We start from the raw sequence: 25,085 nt of genomic DNA on the forward strand, positions 1-25,085 counted from the left end.
TGTCAAAACATCAACCTAAATTAAGCTTTATATGGTCCATGAGGACATTTTTGGCTTGCAGTGTTCAAAAACAGAGCCCCTCAGTTCCATTTCTGTTTAAGGCTGCCAGATACCATGATATGGGTTACACAGTTTACAGATACAAAATATCTACAGTATATCATTAATATAAATTAGAAAGACAGAAAGTCTAAGCACAGATCCTTGTTTGACTACACTGATATCACCTCACATGGAGCATTTTTCCCATATTTGTACTCTAATATAGGTTGATTAAACAGCTTAAGAGTTTCATAACTTCAGAACTATACTCCATGTAGAACCATGTCAAAGGTGTTTTGATAGTCCTAGCAAATTATATCATACTAGACAAAGAGACCGTTTCGACAACGTAAGATGAAACGGGCATGAGTTTGTGTCAGCAGTGTATGAAGAACAAATGATAAGTAACGAAGAAGTTGTTTTGTAATGATTGTAGTCCACTTTACTCATTACTGTACAGGCTTGTACTGTTAGTTGATGAATTTTCCAGGCCTATAGTATAATATTGAATGATGAATGTTCCAGTACAATACGGAATAGTAATAAGTATAAGCACCACAAACCTGATATACAGTAGGTGTATTGAATGAATGCGTAATTGAATCAGAATGCGTAATTAGGCCTTGAGCTGTAGTTGAAATCACCTTTCAGGCCTGTAGAGCTTTAATCGAAGTCGCTTTTCTCTTTGAATTTTTGCGGCCGTGAATCCACCGCCTGCCGCAATGTTGGTGTTGGATGTCGGTCTCGTAAGGTTTTTCGGGCAGCTGCGCAGAAGGCGACTGCGCATTCGGCTTCGGACGTGCGCAGAAGGCGACTGCGCATTTGGCTTCGGACGGACATGAGTGAGTGAGTGAGGAGGCAGGCGAATTATGTATTAAGATGTTTTACCCTTTCCTTCTACTCCAGTTGCCTGTTCAGAAAACTGTAAAAGATTGGTTTGGCAGGATCTTCCTGTTGTAAACATATGTTGTCAACTGTTATTTAAAATATTATTTAGAGCTGTAAATCAACAATGCCAACCTGTGTTAAACTGTACTTTTATTAATGGTACCCTAGATAAGGCTTTGGAGAATAAGTAAAGTAGGGCTTCATATAGTAACTTTTGTACAGTTGCTATTTTTAGCCCAGCACAGAAAAGGACCCTCATCTTTTTGTGAGGTGTGCCTGAATAAGCATACTTTAGGTAGAACACTGTTGTCATCTCAAACAAGTAAATTCAAATTAAGAGAATTGTAAAGAAATTGTATTTGTTTTAGTAACCAACCTATGACTCATTTTGCATGCTTTTCAAGAAAAGCCACATCTTTTGATCTGATTATTGATTTTAGCAAAATTCATTCACTGTCTGTACTTCCTTCCAAGATTATGGAAAGGCAGCTAAGGCAGGAGCCAACTCTGGATTTTGTGAGTGTATATTACAGGTCACACTCAAAAGTGCCTTAAACCAGAACTAATTCAGATTGAAGGATTGATTTGCTCCTTAACTGGAGTTTTCCATGTGTCATTGGAAAACATAGATTTAATACCTAAGGTGGTTCATGTGATAGGATCTATTGTGTTTTGATTTTTAAATAAATAGCAATAGGAAAAATACAATACTAAAATTATCACTAAAACTATTTTTTTTGAGAATGACTGTTTTGTACTGGCTTTTATAAGCCAGTACAATATAAAGAGAAAGGCCATTGTTACATAATTATTTATTTTTATTTTTAAAAATAAATTCCTGTGCTAAATATAGACAGTAGAGGGCAGTAAATAACTTTTTTACTTATTTTAACTGTTGTATATTTTAATTATACATTCCTAAAGTTGCAGACATTCTTCTTTAATTTTAATGAGTACCATAATCTTGATCTTAATTTAATCTGATGAAAAATTTTAACATAAAATGTCCTTGTTACTGCACATTTAAGAAATAGTTATAGTAGACATCAGTACAGAATGAACATGTTAATATGAGAACATTTCAGCAATTTAATTTTCTAGTTTATGTTATATTAGTAACATAAACAACAAATTAACTCATAAAATGTATTGCTAATTGAAAACAAAATGCTGATTATGCCATTATTTCTTATAAGGTTTAGGAAACTGAAAGCATATCTTTGTGAAACGTGTTTTTCTTTAAAGGAAAAAAGGCTGTTTCTTGGCTGGAAAGAAAAGAAGGGTAAAGACACAATGTTTCAGTTGTATAGCCTTCATCAGTGTGCAACTGAAAAGGAAAGAGCAGGCAACATATAAACTGACTGGAAGGAGTGAACAAAATCAGGTCAGATGAAAGGAGAAATGAGTAGGTAAGAAAAGGTTACCATTAAAGAAGATGAAGGGAGAGATTAAAAAGTTAATCTGTCATTAAGACCTGGATAAATATGTGATCCCAGGCTTACAATGAGCTTAGCTTCTTCTGTTTTTCCTTTGTAAAGTGTCTTTGAACCCCTGTGAAAGAACACGGATAGAGAGCTCAGTGTGGCTATGATAAAGGGATGTGAAGTGTTCTACAACTGTTTTTGATTTTAATGGCTCAATCCCATTCTTCATGCAATACTCCTCCTGCCTTCTCTCTGTTTTACTTATATGGATGGCTAGACACTTCCTACAAGAAATATAGCAAATAAGGCTTTGAGACCAGCAAGATGCCCACTGTTTAATACTAAATTTAACAAGAGGGGCTGGATACATGGGTACTGTTGGTGACATATTTGCAAGTGACACAGTGGCTCCTTTTACAGCTCAAAGTGCCTGGTGAGGAGTGTGGCTGTCCTCTGTGAACTGAGCTGCGGACAAGAGGTTTGTGTAGGTTAAGTGGTCAATGGAATATTTCTGTTTGATCAAATGTTACTGTTTCCATTAAAATATGATATTGATTTGTTCCAGAATGTTATATTCAGAGAAAGCTAACATTAATCTGAAAAAAAAATTATTTTATTATTTTAGCACTATTTTTGCAGGAAAAACATGACAGTTAAAACAGTCTGACATGTACAGACCTGTTGGTGCTTTGCTTGTAAATTGATATTGATGAAGTTTTGTAAAATTAACTATCCTTCCATCTGATAATTTTCTGAACCCACATAATCCAAATATCAGACGCACGTCAAACACTAGACCTTAAGAACTTGCAAGTCTGTTACAGGACTCACTCAGGCATACATTCATAGTCACTCATGTGCAGCTAGTTCAGGAATGAACAGTCAAACTGACATGCATGATTTTCACATGTGCTAGAGCAACTGTAGTATAAAAACTAAAACCCATGCACTTATACATTGAACATGGTAACTCCACATAAATGGTGACCACACTACAATTTCAACCAGATTGACAAGAGCTGTGAGAATAATACAAAATGAATTAAAAAATGTTCTTAATTTAGATCAGTAAGATGGCACTGTATTTAACACCCTTACCTCATGGATCCAATGTTCTGGGTCAAATTGCGCAACCATTTGCTGTCTTTGAGGAGTTTACTCTACATGATTGCTCTGTTCCTTTATATTTTTTTCCAAGTACTCCGGTTATCCTCCCACATCTAAAAGATGTACTGCATGTGTTAGATGTATTTGAGATTCTAAATTGACATGTTATGATTGTGGTTTTGTATGTGATTAGGCCCTGTGATAGGCTGTGGCCCCATCCATGATTGGTTCTTGCATTATACCTGATGTCTAAAAACACACCCCAGAACTGGATTAAAAAGGTGTGAAACAGTTATTATATTAACTGATATACAGTAATACCAGAAAACCTGGTGCAGCTAAAAATATAAAGTATGTAGTGAGAAATGTCTTTTTTTCTTTCATGTATGGCTTATTTCCTACCCATAATTGATAAAGTATATGAACAGATGAATAAGCTGAAATTTTTTTCATTTTCAGCAGCAAATAATTTCACGTGCCCAAAGTAGGGCACAACACAGTTACAGCAATAAGTGATTGCAAGTCAGCACTAGGAATGCAGAATCAATTTATTTGAATTATGCACTATGTTTGGAATTTAAAGTGACAATTTTTGATTTTGCTTCATCGATTTTCATTTCCTGCCTTTCTTTAGAGATACATGCATTTGTTTGATATGGGCTATGTTTAATGTTTAAATTTACTGTTTAATGCAGGCTGCTCCCCATGCATAATCATTGTTTTTATTCCAATGCTGCAAGCTTTTGCCAGTATATATTAAACTGATTTTTTAGTTTTTTTTTTTTGTTTTGTTTTTTTACTGTGTTAATATTAATTGTTTAGCTAACAGATTGAATTACTGATAGTCTTCTTTTTAGCTAGTTTTTATACAGTTAAGTCCAGCAGATGGCGCCTAAACATTGCTGGAGTTATTTGAAGTTGTTCAGTTACCATATATTCTTGCATTCAGCAGATAGTATATTAAAAACTATCAGGATATAAAATGCTTCTGTTAATTTTCTGAGGTCAAACTCAGAAGTATTACAGAAATATTACAAAAATATCAAGCTGAACAAACAATTGAATACCTGAAGGATGTTTTCCTTTTTAAGACATTACCAAAGAATGTACCAGTACACATATCTATCTATCTATCTATCTATCTATCTATCTATCTATCTATCTATCTATCTATCTATCTATCTATCTATCTATCTATCTATCTATCTATCTATCTATCGAAGATTATCCTTGTACATTGAAAGATAAATGGGAAGAAAGGGATACATCATTTTTTTTTAACACTAGTGTTAATTAATAGAAGAACCCTCATTTAGTTAGGTTTTCTCTATCAGTTCTGTCTCCTGGGTCATATGACTCCAGAATAAAGATGGAAATTAACCTATAATCTTCTCAGTACAAAAATGTAGTGAGAACTGTAATTCAACACCTGAAACAGAAATATTGCCCTTTTCACCAGGTAGAGATGCACATTACAGTCCCATCTCAAAAACTCTGCCCCTTGCATTTATTGTCATGAAGATGAAGAAACAACATGCACAAGTTAGGCAGGGAAGCAAGTACTCTTGTAAAATCACTGAAACAATGAGTGCTGATTTGGGTGGGGGGTTCTCTAATTCATGTTTTCATGTCTCAGCCTAAACAAAGAAATATCCCAGTCAGTAATCTGTGTGATGTGCTGCTATGGGGTGGTAGCCCAGCAAAGAGCTGCCTAACAGAATCAATAGGAACAGTAGATTCTGCATTTTGAGTACATTTGCCATTTGTGTTTGCACATCTGGCAGTGCATGTAACAGAACGCTTGGCAAATGCCGGTGTCCTATCAAGTGGAAGGTCATACTATTTTTCTCAAATTAAATACCGATATGAAATGAATTTTGGGGCTACCAGAACGTAGTGTGGCATCATGGTCAGTAAATTTTGAAGATGATTCATTTTTAATCTGGATTTAATTAATGGTTTAGTAAAGTGCAAATTTTTCTGAATGATCATTGCCTTCAAGAGGCTGAGGACAAGAATAGAATCAATAGTCAGAGAAAACAGAAGAGTCACAGGGAAGAAGACAGAGGAAAGGAAGGGTTGTTGAGAGGAATATGGTAATTGATGGAGATTGCAGGCACGATGCTTGTATAGTCAATCAAAGTACCTGAAATTTACAATATATATTATTTCTATAGCGGCACGGTGGTGCAGTGGGTAGTGCTGCTGCCTCGCAGTTGGGAGACCTGGGGACCTGGGTTCGATTCCCGGGTCCTCCCTGCGTGGAGTTTGCATGTTCTCCCCGTGTCTGCGTGGGTTTCCTCCGGGCACTCCGGTTTCCTCCCACATTCCAAAGACATGCAGGTTAGGTGGATTGGTGATTCTAAATTGGCCCTAGTGTGTGCTTGGTGTGTGGGTGTGTTTGTGTGTGTCCTGCGGTGGGTTGGCACCCTGCCCGGGATTGGTCCCTGCCTTGTGCCCTGTGTTGGCTGGGATTGGCTCCAGCAGACCCCCATGACCCTGTGTTCAGATTCAGCGGGTTGGAAAATGGATGGATGGATGGATTATTTCTATATATCTATTATTCATAAACTGTAACTATAGATAGAGATGGACTATATTGCCAAAAGTTTTGGGACACTCCTCCAAATCATTGAATTCAGGTGTTCCAATCACTTCCATGGCCACTGGTGTATAAAATCAAGCACCTAGCCATGCAGACTTTTTCTACAAATGTTTGTGAAGGAATGGGTCGTTCTCAGGAGCTCAGTGAATTCAAGCGTGGTACCGTGATAGGATGCCATCTCTGCAATAAGTACATTCATGAAATTTCTTAGCTACTAAATATTCCACGGTCAACTGTTAGTGGTATTATAACAAAGTGGAAGCAATTGGGAACAACAGCAACTCAGCCACGAAGTGGTAGGCTACATAAAATCACCGAGCAGGGACAGTGCATGCTGAGGCGCACAGTGTGCATAAGTCTCCAACTTTCTGCAGAGTCAGTAGCTACAGACCTCCAAACTTCGTGTGGAGTCCAGAGTAGCTCAAAAACAATGCGCAGAGAGCTCCATGGCCGAGCAGCTGCATCCAAGCCTTCACATCACCAAGTGCAATATAAAGCTTTGGATGCAGTGGTGTAAAGCACACTTCCACTGGACTCTAGACCAATGGAGACGTGTCCTCCGGAGTGACAAATCACGCTTCTCTGTCTGGCAATCCAATGGACGAGTCTGGGTTTGGCGGTTGCCAGGAGAATGGTACTTGCCTGTCTGCATTGTGCCAAGTGTAAAGTTTGGTGGAGGGGGGATTACGGTGTGGGATTGTTTTTCAGGGGTTGGGCTTGGCCTCTTAGTTCCAGTGAAAGGAACTCTTAATGCTTCAGCATACAAAGCCATTTTGGACAATTTCATGCGTCCAACTTTGTGGGATGAGTTTGAGGATGGCCCCTTCCTGTTCCAACCTGACTGCGCACCAGTGCACAAAGCAAGGTCTATAAAAAATTGGGTGCGCGAGTTTGGTGTGGAGGAACTTGACTGGCCTGCACAGAGCCCTGACTTCAACCCGACAGAACACCTTTGGGATGAATTAGATCCGAGACTGCAAGCCAGGCCTTCTCGTCCAACATCAGTCCCTGAATGCATAAATGCTTTCCTGGAAGAATGGTCAAAAATTCCCATAAACACACTCCAAAACCTTGTGGAAAGCCTTCCCAGAAGAGTTTAAGCTGTTATAGCTGCAAAGGGTGGGCCAACTCCATATTAAAGTATATGTATTAAGAATGGAATGTCATTAAAGTTCATGTGTGTGTAAAGGCAGGCATCACAATACTTTTGGCAATATAGTTTGTATATATATATATGTGCAGCTGGAGATCCACAAAGGGAGAAGATGAATCATGTATCATAAAGTAGTTTTTATTCCTGAGCTTTCAGCCCCTGCCAGGAGCCGTCATCAGAGGATAATGCTTAGACATACAAGAATCAAAGGCTTACTTGAATACTTATGTACATGTGATTTCTCAGTTTTTTTATTTTTAATAAATCTGCAAAAACCTCAAGTACACTTTTTTCACGTTGTCATTATGGGGTGTTGTGTGCAGAATTCTGAGGAAAAATTTGAATTTAATCCATTTTGGAATAAGGCTATAACATAACAAAATGTGGAAAAAGTGATGCGCTGTGAATACTTTCTGGATGCACCACTGTAGTTATCATTCACTGTTGAATTTTGTTCATATATGAGAATGTAGTTGGCTCCATATAATTAAAGAACAGGAGTTCGACATATTTCTTATGTGAACTTTAAATAAGGAGTGTGAAATTCACACTTGCAAAATGATTATAGGCAGAGGTGAGCAGAGTAGCCAAAAATTGTACTCAAGTAAGAGTAGCATTACTTCAAAATAATATTACTCAAGTAGAAGTAAAGAGTAGTCACCCAAAATATTACTCAAGTAAGAGTAAAAAAAGTATTTGGTGAAAAGACTACTCAAGTACTGAGTAACTGTTTGAACATAATAAATGATTTATTTGTTAGAAATGTTCTAATAAGACAGACAAAAATATAAAATAATGTGCAAATTCTGCTATTTCCAAATAATAAACTAAAAAATGAGTAAAAATAAATAACATCTTTTACAAAATAAAGATGCACAAATAACACAAATTCCAAATCTCAGTTTTTCACAATAAAGCTTTTGAAGCCAATACCTACAGTAGGTCACATGTATGTTTGAACAGTGCAAACTACTTACAGTGACAAGATATACTGTACATTAACAGTATAATACTGTATATTCACTTTGTGGTGTAGCGGGTCTGCAGCGTCAAAAAAAAAAAAAAAAAAAAGGCCAGTTTCAAATCCATAAAGCCGTGTCATTTTCCATAGGCGCAATTGCACAGCCGCGGGGAGTTGATGAGGTAGTTGGAGCAAGTCACACCTGCACATGCGCGTGTGATCATTCTCAATTGCTTCATTGGCTTTCTACGGTGTGTGATTAAGGCCCATGGAGACGGGAGTGTATATATACGGGTCGACACAAAAAAAGAAGGGGGAATCAAAGAAAAGGAGAAAAGAAAAGAGTCTGTAGGGGACCGGCATCGTCATACACTTGCCCTCCAAATAGCACAGCTGATAGAAAATAACATTAGAACAAGGCAGCTTGTACACGTACAAGAAGTCTCACTTTATCATGACTGTCTGTGTCTGTGCATATTTGGTTGAAACGTGCTTGTTCTTCACTAAGTGAAGTGATGGATAAGCTTGAGCAGGAGTTGGCTCTCAAGGTTCTTGCAGTGAAGCTGTGACTGTTTAGCAGTGAACAGGAGCCCCACATGACTAAAAGTCTGTCACAGGCTGCAAACGCAGGAAGTTTGTGTGTGGTCATGTGACTGCATGGCTACGTCTGATTGGTGAAACGGAGTCATGTGATTATTGTTGCTATGTCTGATTGGTGAAATGTAGTCATGTGATTATTGTTGCTACATCGGACCTTACTCCTTTTCTATGTTAACTAATGTTGTCTTATTTTAATTTTGTATTTTGTCTGTTATTTTTCTTTTCTTCATTATGTAAAGCACTTTGAGCTACTTTTTGTATGAAAATGTGCTATTGTTGTTGTTGTTGTACGTCTGATTGGTGAAACAGTCATGCAGTATATCCACTGGCGACTTCTCTCTGGCAAAAATATAAGCGTATCTAATATGTAAATGTAAAAAAGTAACGAGTCGAGTGTTGCCCAATGTAGCGTAGTAAGAGTAGCGTTTCTTCTTCACAAATGTACTTAAGTAAAAAGTATGGTGCAGTAAAACTACTCTTAGAAGTACAATTTTTTTAAAAAGTTACTCAAGTAAATGTAACGGAGTAAATGTAACTCGTTACTACCCACCTCTGATTATAGGTAATTGTTTAAGAATTTCAGGTTCCTGTCTGTTGCCCTAAAAACTATGATTCTTGTATTCCCTTTATAGAACAATTGATTGACTCACGTTTTTGTTTAGGTTTCTGATTTAAAGATTACAACTTCTACCACTTGGACAGTACAACTTACCATGCATTTTTAAATTGAGTGACTTTCTATTTGGTCACTCAAATTTCCCAAAACTTTTTCTGAAACAGACTTTCAGGATTTTACATGATACAGTATCATGTCATGTTATTTACTAACCCGCTTAATCCAGACCTGAGTTGGTTTGGGTTTGGGCTGGAGCCTATCCCAGACTGCATGGTGAGCAAGGCAGGAACAAACCTGGACAAGGGCGCCCGTCCATCACAGTGTCACCCCATAAAGTATTATGATCCTAATAATTGTTTGTTATGTTTGTCATATTTGTATTTGTATGTGCAATTTTGTCTCCAAAGAGATCAAACATTGTTACTCATTACTGTTGATCATGTGTGTGATTTTGTTTTAAAATAAATATATTCTTAGCAATTTGTCATGCAGGTGAACTTTTTTTTCAGCACCCCATAATGCTTTGCAAGACATAATACAGCTATAGCAACCATACACAGAAATTTCACATGTATATGCTGTACGTGTACTCCACTTCACATTTTATGTTTGTTAAATTGTCTCTATCCAGTGGATACTCTGGTTGGATTTGCACCCCACGTGTGTTTAAAAAAAACCTTGCACTGTTTTAATTTGATGGGTCGTTGACCTTAGTAAGAATATTATGGGTACTGCTACCAAACATATATCACTGATCTCTGTGATCTCACGCCACATGGGTAATTTTGTATGCTGGTCGAATCCATGCATAATTAGCCATGCACTGAAGCTTCAAATGAAAGGTTTATTACAATGTAAAAGGGTTTCTGTCTTCTTGATGGATGAAAAAGTGGGAAGCATCTACACAGATCAGAAACAAAAAAGATGTTTCAACTGCGTGGACCTATGACTTAAAACAATGGGACAAGCAAGTTCCATGCCGTCTCTTTTTAGTACTGACAGTGTGTGCCCTGAAGAGTGAAACCTCGTGAACACAATAATATATTTGTTGTTTGAGGCTCCATAATGCAGTAGCTGCTGCTTCATAGCTCAGGTCATATTTTTGGCCACAATAATCGGTGGAACATAGTTGGTAAACACTTCCCTAGCCCACAAGGACACTTAAAAAGACCATTGCACCATTATAATCCATTCAGTCCTAGTTCAGTTTCTCCTTCATCCTTCACTTCAATTTATTTCTTCTATTTTGTTCTTTAACATTTCTATGATTTTACCTAACAGCAAAGCAAACTCTGCAAGTTTCGCTCATGACCAGTGCTCATAGTGGTTTATTTAATCTGTGTAATTTAGTTCATACTGTATGTTCAATATAATTCTGTTAGCTGTAAAACCCAAACAAATGTTCATTGATGCTTCCCTGAAGTTCAAATTGTTCCTGTCAGCGTCATTCATCCTATTGCATGTCATTTTTCCATATTGTTCCATAAGATTCCCTAAGATTAGATGAAATTTTAATTTCCCTGAAATATCAGTTGTGTATATTATTGTTAAAGGGTTTGGTGTTGAACTACTACCATGAAGTTTTTTTCTGCCCTGAGCTCCAATAGGATATGTAAAATTATTTTTATACTTTGTTAGGTATATTAAAGCTTCCTTTTTTTATTTAAATTAGTCTGTAAACTGTGCCGATATATATATATATATATATATATATATATATATATATATATATATATATATATACATACATACAGGGGTCACAACTGCAGCTATTTCCATTTTTTCCAGAACACAGATATAAACATGTCTCTAAAGGATACATTATTTCTTCATATTTCTTCATAATCATGGTATATATTATTTGCCATGCAAAAGTGTGTTCTAAGTGAAGGTGTTTTTTTTTTTTTTTTTAAATGCTTTGTCTGTTGTAGCAGCTTACAGTGTGGCCCTGTGGAACCCAGTGTCCATGTGTAATAGAAAAAGCCTTAATAACTACCAGAAATGTCCATTTTGAAGTAGCAAAGGTAGTCGATTGAAGAAAACATGCCTTCCTCGTTCATGAGGCATACCTGTAATAATGGAAGGAAACTAGAGATAATCATTTTATCGTGGATTCTTAGTCCTATTTTTTTGTGGTAAGGATAAGTTACTTGCTGTTTTGTGTTTTTGCAGCAGCTGGGTAGTTATTACAAAGCTACACCCCTCCAAAATATTACAATCTGTGTAGTTATTTTACCTAACCTATGGAGTGGGTTGCACGGTAAGTGACAGTGTAATAAAAAGAGCACATAGTTTAATTGTACTTTGTACAATTTTTTTCAATAAAAGCCTTAGATTTTTGAAAGAGGTAAGACACTTTTGCAGTATCATGCCTTCCACACACAAAATAAAAAAAAAACAGAAAATATAGAGCAGCAGATAAATACATCACAAACCCATTATGTATTTTTTTATGTATAATGAGTGTCTCTTGGAGACATATAGTAATAAAAGAACTGGGCACTATGGTTTTGAGTGAATAAGTTCACTGACCCTGATGCCATTCACTCTGTAAATACATGCAGAATCAATGTAGAGCCCTTTTGTAAGCTGAAAGAACTGACAGTGTTTTTTAAAATTAATAAAAATTGCTTCACTTTAGACCACAGTTTTATATTGCAAATTAATATATTCCATGATTGTGAACTTCTACGTGAAAAAATACCAAATTTGTCCTTTAAAACTAAAAGCATCTAGTACAATAAATTTGTTGTCTTGTGCTGTAGCTTTTTGTTCTTTCTCAACACATTTTGATATAAGGTAATATACTGTATTTACTATACCTGATTTAATCATAAACTAATATATGAAAACTATATATTGTGACTTTGTATTTTTAGTTTTTAAGACAATCTTTACACTCACTGTAATTTTGCTGTTGCCATATAGAAAGTGATCTGAACCTGAGTCATTTTTAAGTAAGTCCTGAGCATTTTGTTTAAAACTGCTAATGCCTGGTGGGCTGCTTATTATTAATTTTTCTTTTGCATCTAAACCTTTAGTCTTCATGGGTTAAGCAGCAGCATTTCAAATTCGTTTTTGTGTGATTATCTCTTTGATATTTTTCAGCTAAGATTTTCTTTCTTATACATTGTGCAGTGTAACCATATAGAATGCACAGTTACCTTATAATATCACTTTATAATTATGGTAGTATCACTGCTGCATCCCTATATGTACAGTCAATTTTTCCTAGATGTGCAAAGTAAATCTGTACTGTAAAAAATGTGCTATTTTAGATAGCTGATTGATCATTTAAGCATGTTAGTACAATCTGACAGATCATATCTTATAATAGTAATACAAAATGATGACAAACTAATCTAAACTTAAAAATACCACAAGTGTCAATATACTGTATTATTTCAAATTGTATGCTTTGATTTAGAATTGATTTGTAATTGCATTCTATTTCAAGTTTACAAATATGTATATGATTTTTTCTTGGTTTATGCAGGTGCCTTCTCATACCCGGAAAGAAAGTTTAGATGTTCATGGTTGTGGCTCCATTTTTGTGAATGAAGCTGCCTTTCAGATGTCACTGAATAACCACCCACAGTCCAGTACCTCTGTACCCCCCGATACTCCCAGTGTTCATAATAGTTTGAACTCTCTGATTGCACAAGCCAACAACATTGTAAGTGATCACAGGATTGAACACCTTTACCAACCACAAATTTCAAACAGTGCAAATGCTTGGCCATCATGTACCCAGCAATGGATACCCACTCATCCAGTCACTCCACTAAGAGGAGACCTAGCAGAACCTAACAACGGTAAGATTACCATTTTTCTTGTTTTGTTCTTCTGAATTTTGCCACTAAAGATAATATATTAATAACTAAGTACAACATTTGGGATAATTTAGTCATTCATTAGTCCAAGTCCTGAACTTGCTTAATTTTAATTTTAGGGTCGGGGAACTAGAGCCAGTCCCTCATTGGATGAGATGATAAGGTTTCATTGAAGACACTTTCAGTTAGACATAACATTTTCTTAATAAGAAATAATTTTTACAAAAAATGTTCATAGATACATAATCCTGCATTCACATCCAAAACAGTTTCTATGTCTGTGAGGAATTGTATGTTCTCCCTATGTCTGCATGGTGTTTCCTTGGTGTATTCCAGATTTTTCTCCCACATTACAAAGACATACACTACAATGGGGGTCATAAAGTACATTTGGCTTTGGACTAAATTCTCATATAGCGAATACTGTTTGGGCTTGTCTCCACCTTAACAAAGACACCTCCCTCACACACTCCTGCACACACACGTCTCACACACTTTTATAGATCTTGGGGATCTTCCCCTTTTGCTCCCAAGTGCTGCTTTGGAGCCTTGCTTTTGAAGGGAAGACCTACCACTTAAGCAGTTTGTAAACGCACATTTGAGGGAGTAAATTTAATTTTTGCAGGTAGGATTTCACCCCAATGCAATAGGAAATAAACGTATAAACTTTGAAAAACAAGAGACTGTACAGTCCCTCAAACCCTTTTTTTAACTAATAGCTAAGCTGTCCCAGTATCTCTTCCAGATACCTCTTAAAGGTTTTCAATGTTTTTGCTTCAACTACACAGCTTAGTAGTTTGTTCCAGATTCACAGAACCCTTTATAAAAACAAGTGCTTCCTCTTCAGTTCTAAATGCACTTTTCCTTAATTTCCACTGGTTTCTTTGAGTACGAGTCACTCTTAAGTTGAAAGAATTCTGCTAGATCTACTTTATCAATGCTTTTGAGAATTTTGAAGACCTGAATTAGGTCCACATGTAGTCTTTGTCTGCTTGAGACTAAAAAAGATTTAATTGTCTAACTCTGTCAGAATAGGACATGCCTTTAAACTCTGGCATGCATTTGGTTGCTCTCCTCTACACAGCTTCAAGTGCTGCCATGCCTTTCTTGTAGTGTGATGAGCAGAACTACACACAATACTCCTGATTTCTCACTAGTGTATTATATAGTCTAGACAGAGGTTATACTGAACAGTTTTTACAATATACTTAACATTTTATCTTTACCTGCCTTTTTAATAGCTTCTGCACATTGCTTAGATGATGAAAATGATGTGTCGTCTTAAACCAGTGTCTTGCACCTTGTTTTTATAGTTAACCGTCCTTTTGTCCATGTTTAGCACTTTGCACTTTTCTATATTGAACTGCATTTTCCAAATGTTAACCCAGTTCTGAAGCTTGTCCAAGTCTTTTCGAATAATTTTTGTTCCCTCCTCAGGCAAATGAGGGATTTTATTGGTCTGGGATTATCGTGCACACACATGCTCCTGTCATCTACTGACAGCTAATGTGTGGAGCTAAGCATATGTGTAGCATGCAATCAAGTGAGAAGAATTAAACAAACATTATTGGTATATACAGGGTGAGTCAAAATTATGTTAACATTTGAATGGAGGAAACAATTTATTCAAAAAACATACTCCATTTGTGCAAGATGATTTACAGGAATGTCTCAACCTGTTTGCCATCATGTTCAACAGACAAAAACCAACAAGCAACTTTACCATTTAAAGCCCGGACACACATTTCACATGGAATAAATAATACCCCAGTCCATATTATGTCCTTCAGGTCATTGATATTACGAACTTTCCTGCTATACACTCACTCCTTCACCATACCCCATAACCAGAAATCACAGGGTGTCAAATCAGTGGAGTGTGGTGGCCATGGCAATGGTCCACCACAACCTATCCATCGACCTGGAAAGGTGTGGTCGAGATAAGTACGAACAGTACGGGCAAAATGCGGTGATCAAGATTCGCTGCATTGTTTTTTGCAGAATCCCTGTTTCCAAACTGCACCGTCTGGTCAATTTTGATGGACTCTGCAATGTGGCTTGCTGCACAACAGCAATGTTCAATTCACTTCTACCTGTTCTGGGCTGTCCCGCATTTCCTCGGTAGTTGTCTGCTACCGATCTAGTCTTCACAAACTTTGCATAGACACAATAAATCGTTAAATGGCTTGGCGGGTTTCGCAAACTTTTGACGAACTACAGTCGACAAACAATACACTTCCATTAAGCTTGCAACCACTCTTCTTTGCTCTGGTGTTAATCTGTCACCCATGGTATACGTCTGTCTGTAGAAGAAAAATAATCCATTAGTGTTAACATAATTTTGACTCACCCTGTATTTAATCTTGCATGTGTTAAAGGGTAAAATTTAATCCACCCAGTTTAAAGTTTGGAGAGCCAGTGATTATCACAGCAGCACTGGGTGTACTTTGCTTTTGTGCAATAAGCAGAGCTGCAAAAATATGGAAAACAAATGATGTCAATGAGAAATGTGCTTTTTGGATGGTGTGAAAAAAAATTAGAAAAGAGATGGCTAGGAGGTGTCTAGGAAAAGCAAATGAAGGACAAGTGCTGCACTCTGGTAGCATTGAAGCACACATGCACAACCTAAAATATCTGTGGTACCCAGCTCATCCGTTGTTGTACAATTTGATCATTGCCTGCCCTCGTACCATGAACAGTAAACAGTGAAACTGTAAAATGTAAAAAAATAAGTTTTAAAAAATTCCTTGCCAGGTATTTATTTATCTCTGGCACAGAGAAGAATTCCAGATGCCTAGATAGGTTGGCACCAACTTTCTAGTTTGTATAGCAAATAAATCCTTTCAATAATTATTCCTGCTAATGGAATTTTCCAGTGATGTGATTAATCTGGTTCACTCAGTACTGGCCTCCTCCAGGCGTAGGAGCAATCTGCATTCGTGTTTAATAAAAAAGGCAGTGTAGTTACCAAAGTCATTGTATGCATTGACTCGAAATAAGCCACAAGGTGGGAGACCTTGAGGCAAGTTCTCACAAAGCCTTAGACAAGCTTTCTCACTGAATGTAAGAGTATTGTAAGGTATGCAGATGACTTCTTTGATCTCACCAAAGTTATGACAGTTAAATAAATCGAAATTGCCTCAGGTGATTTTTTTTTAGTCATTTTTTTGTACTGAGAAAGTACCATCATTGTTTCCTGATTCTTTCACTTTCCAGAAGGCTTAAGAAACTTCCTTGTATATTTTGAATAGGTGCTTGTTGATTTTGTTGTTTTATTCATGGCTCAGAAAATAAGGATTAAATTGTTGATACAACAAAAAAATGTTATGATAGGAGATGATCTGTTCCAGTGATTATTCTAAGGATTAAGTGAACTGTGAACTGTTTTTAATTTAATTTGTATATGTTACACAGCTCTCAGGATGATGAAATTGGATACTTTAAGCAAAAAGGAAATTATACCTCAAAAGTGTTTGGGACTCACTCTAGAGTGGTTGAGAAATTTAATTTTATTTGCCAATTACACATATACAATGTTTTTATTAACACAGTAACTAGCAAATAAACAGCATGAATATTTTGTTAAGTAAAAACATTGTACTTCTATTCATGGTTAGCCCTGTCACTAATACATAGTTATCATAGTCCATATTCCCACATGGAACATGAGTAAATTTTATTGTACACCTGGCCAGGACCTGTTTCATAAAAATGTAATTAACTTTTTCAAATGAAGAAATCCGTGACTTGAAATTCAGATTAGAAGATGGTGCAGTAATATACATAAAATATTTTTCTTTGTCTTTCAAAATCTATCAACCAGTAAGGCCTACCTAATGACATGTAAAAAGTTGAATAATTTTAATTTTGTATGTATTTAGATCTGGAATGTACTTTAATAATAAAGTCCCTCAATCTTTGCTAAGAAAAGGAATATTTTTATTATTTTTTAATTCAAGTTTTCATTTGTAAAACTGCTCACAATTGGCTCCTGCTTTGTACCTTTAGCTGCCTGCATTGATGTAACTCCCTGCAATTAAGACAAAAAAATTGATGAAATTTGTAAAACAAACAGAAAAAATGTAAACAAAACCAAACATAATTAAACTAATACTTTTATCCAATACGGTATATTTTGCATATTTCAGTGGAGGGTTAATTTGAAAGAACAGAGAATTAGAGACGGAGTAGTCTGTCCTTGCATTTATTTTTGAACCTTTTTAATTCAACACTGGTTCAAAAGCGGCAGAGCTCATCATGGCAGAAACAGGCCCAAGGTGAAAATACATTCAAAATGTGTGCCTAGTAAATCACAGGGCACAATAAAGCACACACCTACATGCACTCAGATCAGGCCAATTCTGAGTTAGTTAACTGAACATGCATGCCTGTGGGATTTTGGATAAAAACCAAGGTACTTAGAGAAGAATTCATGTAGATATGGGTAATGTTCAGACTTCACACAGACTGTGATCAAGTTAAGATTTGAACCCAGTGGTCTGAACTTTTACCAGCTTTAACCACTATGTCACCGTGGAACAGGAAAATATTCAGTGACAGGTATGAGTGCATTTCAAAAAGAGTCATGTGATATCTTTTGTGAAGCTTTATAACGCAGAGTTTTTTTGGGTTTTTTGTTTTGTATCCTACAAACACCTGTCCTTTTATTCATATAAGGGATGTGGATGCTCAAAATGAGTCCCAGGTGTGCTGTTCTTTGAAATCAAGTGTTATGTTATAATAAAGCATGAGACTAAAAGGCGAGCTTTGATCACTCTCATTACTGAAAAGAAATGCTTTCACAAAGCCTAAAACATAAGGCTTTGTGCTTCTTTACATGTGATTGAAAATGTATCTTAAATTATTTCCTGTTGGATTACTTTTTTCTTAAATTATACAGTACATATTTCATATCTATCTATTAAGTAGGCTGGATAATGTTATATAAATACAGTACATTAATATTGTGTGCAATTCCAATAGAAATGTTACCTTTCAGTTGCATTTTTCTTAGCGTAGTCTAGTATATATAGTTCTTTAATGCATCGGTCATTGTAGTTTCACTGTCTTTAGTTGTTGTGGTGTTACTAACCCAAGATGGTATGGAAAGTAGTCAACATTTTGTTACATTTGTGTCTCTTTTCCTTGCAGATATCAGTGGACATATGTTTGATGCAAACCAATCCATGCCAGGACAAAGTGTTGCATCAAGTTTAAGTCAACAGTTTTCACAGTCTTCAGCAGTTAAATTACAGATCAACCAACAGACATACATCAGTGTGGAACCAGAAAATGGACTAGATGGGAGTGAAGAAAATATTGTTTACCTCTGATAGTCTTTGCTGAGAAATAAGACTGTTTTGTTATACTTTGTAATTTCATTTGATTGATGTTTATGGGAAATATTTATACATCTTAAAAATACTAGTTTACTTCTATAAATAATTGTAACTCTTGTAAGTATGTGTGTTTGTGCATATATATATATTTACATATTGTATGTATGTATGTATGTATGTATTAATGAATGTTTGTGTATATATAGAGAGAGAGAGTAAGAGAGAATTTCTTTGTGCTGTGAATGACTGGCATGTTCAGATTTCATTCTTTTGTCATCTTGTATTGAAATGCTAATACATCAGATAGCCAAGGATCTACATAGTTGTAAAAATAGAGTACACTGTAAATGTGTGATATTAAATAGGAATCAGGTTAAAAAATTCAATTTTTTTCAGACTTGCTGCTTGTAATACTATATTTGACCTGATTCTCTTTTCACATCTATCTTTCATTTATCTAAAATATTCTGTACACAATTTATACCGTCAATAACGTCAATTCTTTTTGATTTTTCACAATTCTAAGTGGCTAATCACAGTCACAAAGTTTTCAGGAAAATTTAACAACAAACACTTGAAACAAAACATCATATAATATGCGTGTGTATATATGTGCATTTGTGCGTCTGTATGTATCAATGTCTAGTTCTGGAACTGTAAAAAGAGCTTTCAAATAAGTACTAAATTATACATTATGTATATACTGGTTGATTTTTGAGCAGCTTTTATGTCTAAACTCTATGAAAGTTAGTACAGAATAGGCCAACCCATGCCTTAGAGTGTTTAATACTCAGTGAGAAATACACATCTAACTATTGCACCTGCTGATGTCAAGTAACCATTAAGAACTAGTAATGCCTTTGTATTTATGCCTCCTTGTCACATTTTCTATTTCTCTGGGCAGATTATCTGAAGAAACATGTCTATCAAAGCCATTGCTTTAATTTATGCTTTATTGGTTTCATGCTGAAATATGCATTGTGATGTTATGTAATTTTGTCTATTGTTACCATTTTCTGAAACTCTTTTTTTAATAGGCAAGCACTAAATAATGCAAGTGTTGCCATCAACATTTTTTCAAAGGTAGGAATGGAGTATGGTCCATGTGCTAAGTGCACTAGAATTGTGTCAAGATTTTTCTTGTGGCTATTGGTTCACTCCTTGTCTGTACTCCAATTTAAAAGAATGAGCAATATTAATATAATTCTGTTCATGTAAAGTGCCTTATGATAGTTTTGCACTATACCTTCATCTTTCTATTACTAGACTAGGTTTTACTTTATAACCAATGTTTTCCTTTTGACAGCTCTTAGTTACTTTCATTTCAGAGATATAGCAAATTGAAGACTCTGTGTGTGTGTGTATGTGTGCATGTGTGTGTGTGTGTAAGCCTGCAAACTTCTTCACTGAGTTTAAGTATGAGCCCATTTGGAAAAATGATACAGTGGACATTATCATCGTTTTCTATCATTTTTCAGTTTTAATATGCATGTGGCACCAGGTCTTTAGTTATATTCTGTCTCTCCTAAATGGAATTTCTTTAAAAAATGTCAGTTTGCATACTTAACAGATGTATGTAATTCTGTGCTGCTGATTATAAAGTTACTTTAATATATACAGTGGGCACAAAGTTATTGGCAGACTTTATAAATTTGAACAAAAATCTTTATAAAATAAACAGCAAAGTTAAAAAAAAAACATGGCCAATGAAATAGGGACATACTTTAGGCCTGTAGTCTAATATAGTTATTTCCATACAAATAGTTTTATATACATTATGATGTTTTACCTCTTAGAAACATTGGCGTCAAAACTCTTTGAATCTTTTTTTTAAGAAAACAAAGAAAATTAAGATCATTTAGATACAACTTTTTCTTTCTCTACAATGTGTTTTCAAAACAATTTGCTGTTAGTGTGTGAAGAACAAAACAAATGACAAGTTTTTGAGATGAATCATTGTTATTCTCACATCTGAGGTAATGGACACAATAGTGTGTGAAGAACAAAACAAATGACAAGTTTTTGAGATGAATCATTGTTATTCTCACATCTGAGGTAATGGACACAAAAATACTGAATATAATACTTAGCACTATTAGGACAATACTCTACGTAATTTAGCACCTTATTTAACTTAAAGTGGACAAAAATGCATCACACATTTTTAAAAGGGTGACGAGGAAGGCAAAAAGCAATTCAGCACTCACATTTGATAAGTGTACTACCTAGTTAGATCCTAGAATCACCAAATCTCTAGCAGTTAGTTGGTAATTACTGTACTTTCTTGCTAATGGGCTTCTTCAATGGCTTGCTTGGAGAATGTGCATGAATGTAAAAAAATCCTACCCAGCTTGAAATATATGGCAAATATGGTAATGAGGCATTAAAATTGTAAGTATGTTTTGAGGGAACCAACCCTGGTTCCTTTGTTACAATTAATCGCATCATGAATCTGGTTGTATCTGCTAGATATCTAGATATCATGGGTGGATGTACAGTTGCAGCATGACAATTACCATAAACACAATTTAAAGCCATTAAAGGATCAGTTAACTGAAAACAAAAGGAAGATTTTTGCAATGGCTATCTCAATATTTTCTCTTAAACCCAAGTGAAAACCAGTGTCCTCAATTAAAGATGTTAATCTATTAATTGTAGACCACACAGTGTGAAGGATCAATCAAAAGTCTGCATTGAAAAAAGTCCAAGGGTCCCTTGCAACATATTTTTTTGTTTGTGCTAGCGAGTATTGCACCATGTACTTGGAAACAAGCAAGCCAATCATAATGACACCCATGTTTCTGAGATAACTATCTCAAATTAATCTATTTTGGAAAAGGGTAACTTTGTAGCTCTTCCACATTTTCTCAAAATAATTCATTTCTTTAAATACTTTATCTGGGGATAAATGAACTAATGAATGAATAAAACAACACTTTCTACACTTGGCACACCAATGTGTTACTTATTTGGAAGTAAGTGATTATAAATTATTTTAATAAGTTGGACTAAATGTGATGGTGTAGCTGCTCTAATAAGGTGCTTATCCATGTTCAAGTCTGCACAATTTTCCTGGTCCAGAGAGTGACTGACGACATGTTGCATGTTGGTCAGGCACACAAGTAATAATTTCTTTGGACTCTGTGCATTTAAGAAAACTGCTACTACTCATGAACATATATTGGAATAAAAGCATATCATTTTACTAATTTGTGGACACAAAATAGTACTGCTGCCTTACAGCTCCAGAGTGTGGAATTTGAATGCTGGTCTGGTCTGGAGTTTGCACGCTCTTTTGACAGCCCATGGAGTTGTATGTTAGGTTAACTGGTGACTGTAAATCTGCCCAGTATGAGTGAGTGTGGATGTGGGAATGAATGTTTCCTTTTCAGAGTTCCTTCATGGCTTGTGCCTGATGCTGCTGGAATAGAGTCCAGCCCCAGTGACCCAGAATTAGACTAAGTGAGTGCAATAGCTTATTATCTGTGATGTTTATTTTGTTCATTTTTATTAAAGGTGCCAATAACTTCTGAGCTCCATGTAGGAGTACTGTGCAATAGAATGGTGAATGGTTCTTCTCTTGACAGCTGTTGCTGTCGGAGCTAATTAATATTAATTCAAGGTGACATTCGTTATTTAAAACTATTGTTTACGTGGTAAAACATACTGTACTTTAAATTCTTTGGCCTTTGGCCCATTAATGTTCCTTAACATTGCATTTTTTTTTTCAAAATGTAATGTTTAAAGTCTTACAAAAGGAATAGTATCTGGTATGTGCAGTAAAACAACCAGCAGCTGGTAAGCTTGTTTTCAATATAGTGCTTTTTTTGAAATGTACCTTCATGTGTGCCGTTGTGATGCTATTGCACTGAATAATAAGGGACACTTTTTTCCACTAATGTGTTACTGGATGCCTTCTTAATCAGCAGGTTTTTAATGACTAGCTGAAAAATAAATGTCACTCACTTATTTGTTTGAGACAGTATAAAAAATAAGTGTGGCTGCATCACGTTACCAAATATAACAAAACATTTGTTTTCTTTGTAGCAGTACAAGGCAATTTATAACTGAGTGTTGAACATAGAAGGTTATTGTCTATGCAATATACATTATTTTAATGTGAGTTTCTTTTTTATGTATTTTTAGCTACAGTGTATTTTTTAAATAAATGAAAAGTTGCTTATGCCAAATGTCAGTCATAGACAGGGCTGATAGACTTGCTTGCATTTATTGCCCTTACAACGGACGAGTGTATTGATCCTGTCTGTGTTTTTCTTTTTTGACAGCATAAAAACATTTATCATTATGCAGAGAGGTCAAGACCCAACATTTGAATGGGCATGATGTAAGCAGCTTCTATTATTGATACTAGATATGGTGATTGCATCGTCTCAAAAATAGCTGTCTTGGTAGGATTTTCATGTATTACAGTCTCCAGAGTACTAAGAGAATGGAGTTATGAACAAAAAACATCCAATAAGCAGCAGTTCTGTGGGTGAAAACGCCCTTTTTAAAGGAGGGATATTAGAACATAACCACTAGACTTGTTTAAGTTAACAAACAGCAGCTCTACAACAGTGGTGTGTAGAAAGGTATCTCCAAACATTCTCTTTGGACCTGTCAACCAACAATAAGATGAAGCTACAGTGGGAACATGATCGCCAAACCTAGGTGACAAAAGATTGGAAAAATACAACCTGAAATGGCAAATCTTGATTTCTACTTCTACAGGCAAATGTCAGGATCAGAATTCAGCACATACTGCCTGAATTCATTGATGCTTTCTGTAGTGTGTCAACAGTACGGTTAAGTGGTGATAGTGAGACAGTGTGTGGGATTTTTCTTGGCAAATATTAGGCCTTGTTAATATTAACTGAACATGGTTTGAATGCTACATTGAACCTGAATATTGTTGTTGACTGTATACACCTCTTTATGTCCCTTTTCAAATGAAACCTTCATCAACAGAATATACTGTGTTACACCTTATCAAATTGATTCCAATATTATGGAACCAATGACCTTGGTTTACTTTACTCCAGTGACCTGGACAGTCTCCAGGCTTAATCCAATGGGACACTTTTGGGATTAGGTGAATCAGTACGTTCTCAGCATCTATATGTAGACAAATTGTATGATTCTGTTTGCATGGACCAGAATACTTGAGGACTGTTTCTGTCACTTTGCTGAATCCATGTCTCAAGGAATTAATTCAGTTCTTCAGGTTAAAAGAGTCATACCTGCTACTTGGTAAGTGGTTTTAATAAAGCGGCTAATACCATATATACAGTATGATTCAGTTTATTTGATTATGTAAAGGGCAAACAGTCATCCATTCTGTAAACATGAAAGCTGACAAAGTGATGTAAATGTCAATGATAAAGCTCACTTGGCCTCACAGTGTGATGTACCACCCACATTTGGTAAATGCAAAATAAACCCATGTAGAAGAAAAAAACTGCAAAGGATACAGTACAGGTGTTTTTTCATATTTTGAAACTAATCAAGAAATTGTACATTTCAGCAGTACAGCAGAGTAAAAAGCAATGTAATAGGATATCTTTGATTTGATTGTCATCCATCCATCCATTTTCCAACCCGGTGAATCCGAACACAGGGTCACAGGGGTCTGCTGGAGCCAATCCCAGCCAACACAGGGCACAAGGCAGGAAACAATCCCAGGCAGGGTGCCAGCCCACTGCAGGACACACACAAACACACACTAGGGCCAATTCAGTTGTTTCACATGTCGTTGTAATAAGCCTTTTGTGAGCGTGAGGTGCAAGTGCAGGGCTGCCTCTGGTGCGTCCCACTGCCTCGCTGACACTGCCAAAGGGCCTCACACGTTGCTCTAACAGTAAGCTTGAATTGCTGCCACGTTTCGATGCAAACTTGATATAAATACTTCACTCAACATGAATTGAGGCATGTGCATGGTATGTTAGTGGTTTCTTTATGCATTTGGAATGACAGGAAAATTTCAGAGAGAGTATTGGGTGGCTGCAGGTAACTGGCTTCATATGTAAACCACTGACATGACAACACATGAAGAGGAAAACACTACAATTAAAAAAAAATTGAATATAAAATGAGGAGGAAAGACAGCTGTCCAGTGTTGAATCTGAGAAGCATTTGGCTTATGTTCTGCACATTCCGCCTTCAGTGCGAACTATGGCGATGAGTTGTGAAAACTGCCAGAAGGCCACTATTTTTGTACTGAATAGTAAAGTGCATGTTTAAAATTAGCTTTGAGTACTGAAAGTATAAAAAAACTTAAATACACAGTGTGACCAGACAGGGGCGCTCGAGCTGCCCAAACCAGACACAAGCAGATATCAGACCCAAGTTTCAGAACACAACAGACGTTTATTTACACAGGGAACACTCTTCTCTCATTCCCCTTAGCAGCACAGTACACTAGCACAATTAGCACATTTTTCTTCTCTTTCTCTCTCTCTCTTTCTCTGTCTCCTTCACTCTTTTTCCGGCAAGCATTGTCCTCCTCATCCCAACTCTG

The 25,085-nt window shown here is 36.0% G+C and overlaps 1 protein-coding gene across 4 annotated transcripts in view; it reads left to right on the top strand.

Moving 5' to 3' along the window:
- The window catches only part of arhgef28a (Rho guanine nucleotide exchange factor (GEF) 28a), a 281,479-nt gene extending 258,732 nt beyond the window's left edge, over positions 1–22,747 (top strand). For all 4 annotated transcript variants that reach the window (XM_028805674.2, XM_028805675.2, XM_051929496.1 and 1 more), the window contains 3 exons: positions 12,893–13,211; positions 18,381–19,947; positions 19,986–22,747. In XM_028805674.2, the coding sequence (XP_028661507.2) occupies positions 12,893–13,211; positions 18,381–18,562 (501 nt within the window). In that variant the 3' untranslated portion in view covers positions 18,563–19,947; positions 19,986–22,747. The remainder of the gene's footprint in view (positions 1–12,892; positions 13,212–18,380; positions 19,948–19,985) is intronic.
- Positions 22,748–25,085: the final 2,338 nt, after the last annotated feature.

The sequence above is a fragment of the Erpetoichthys calabaricus genome, chromosome 7, assembly GCF_900747795.2.
Source record: "Erpetoichthys calabaricus chromosome 7, fErpCal1.3, whole genome shotgun sequence".
NCBI lineage: Eukaryota > Metazoa > Chordata > Cladistia > Polypteriformes > Polypteridae > Erpetoichthys > Erpetoichthys calabaricus.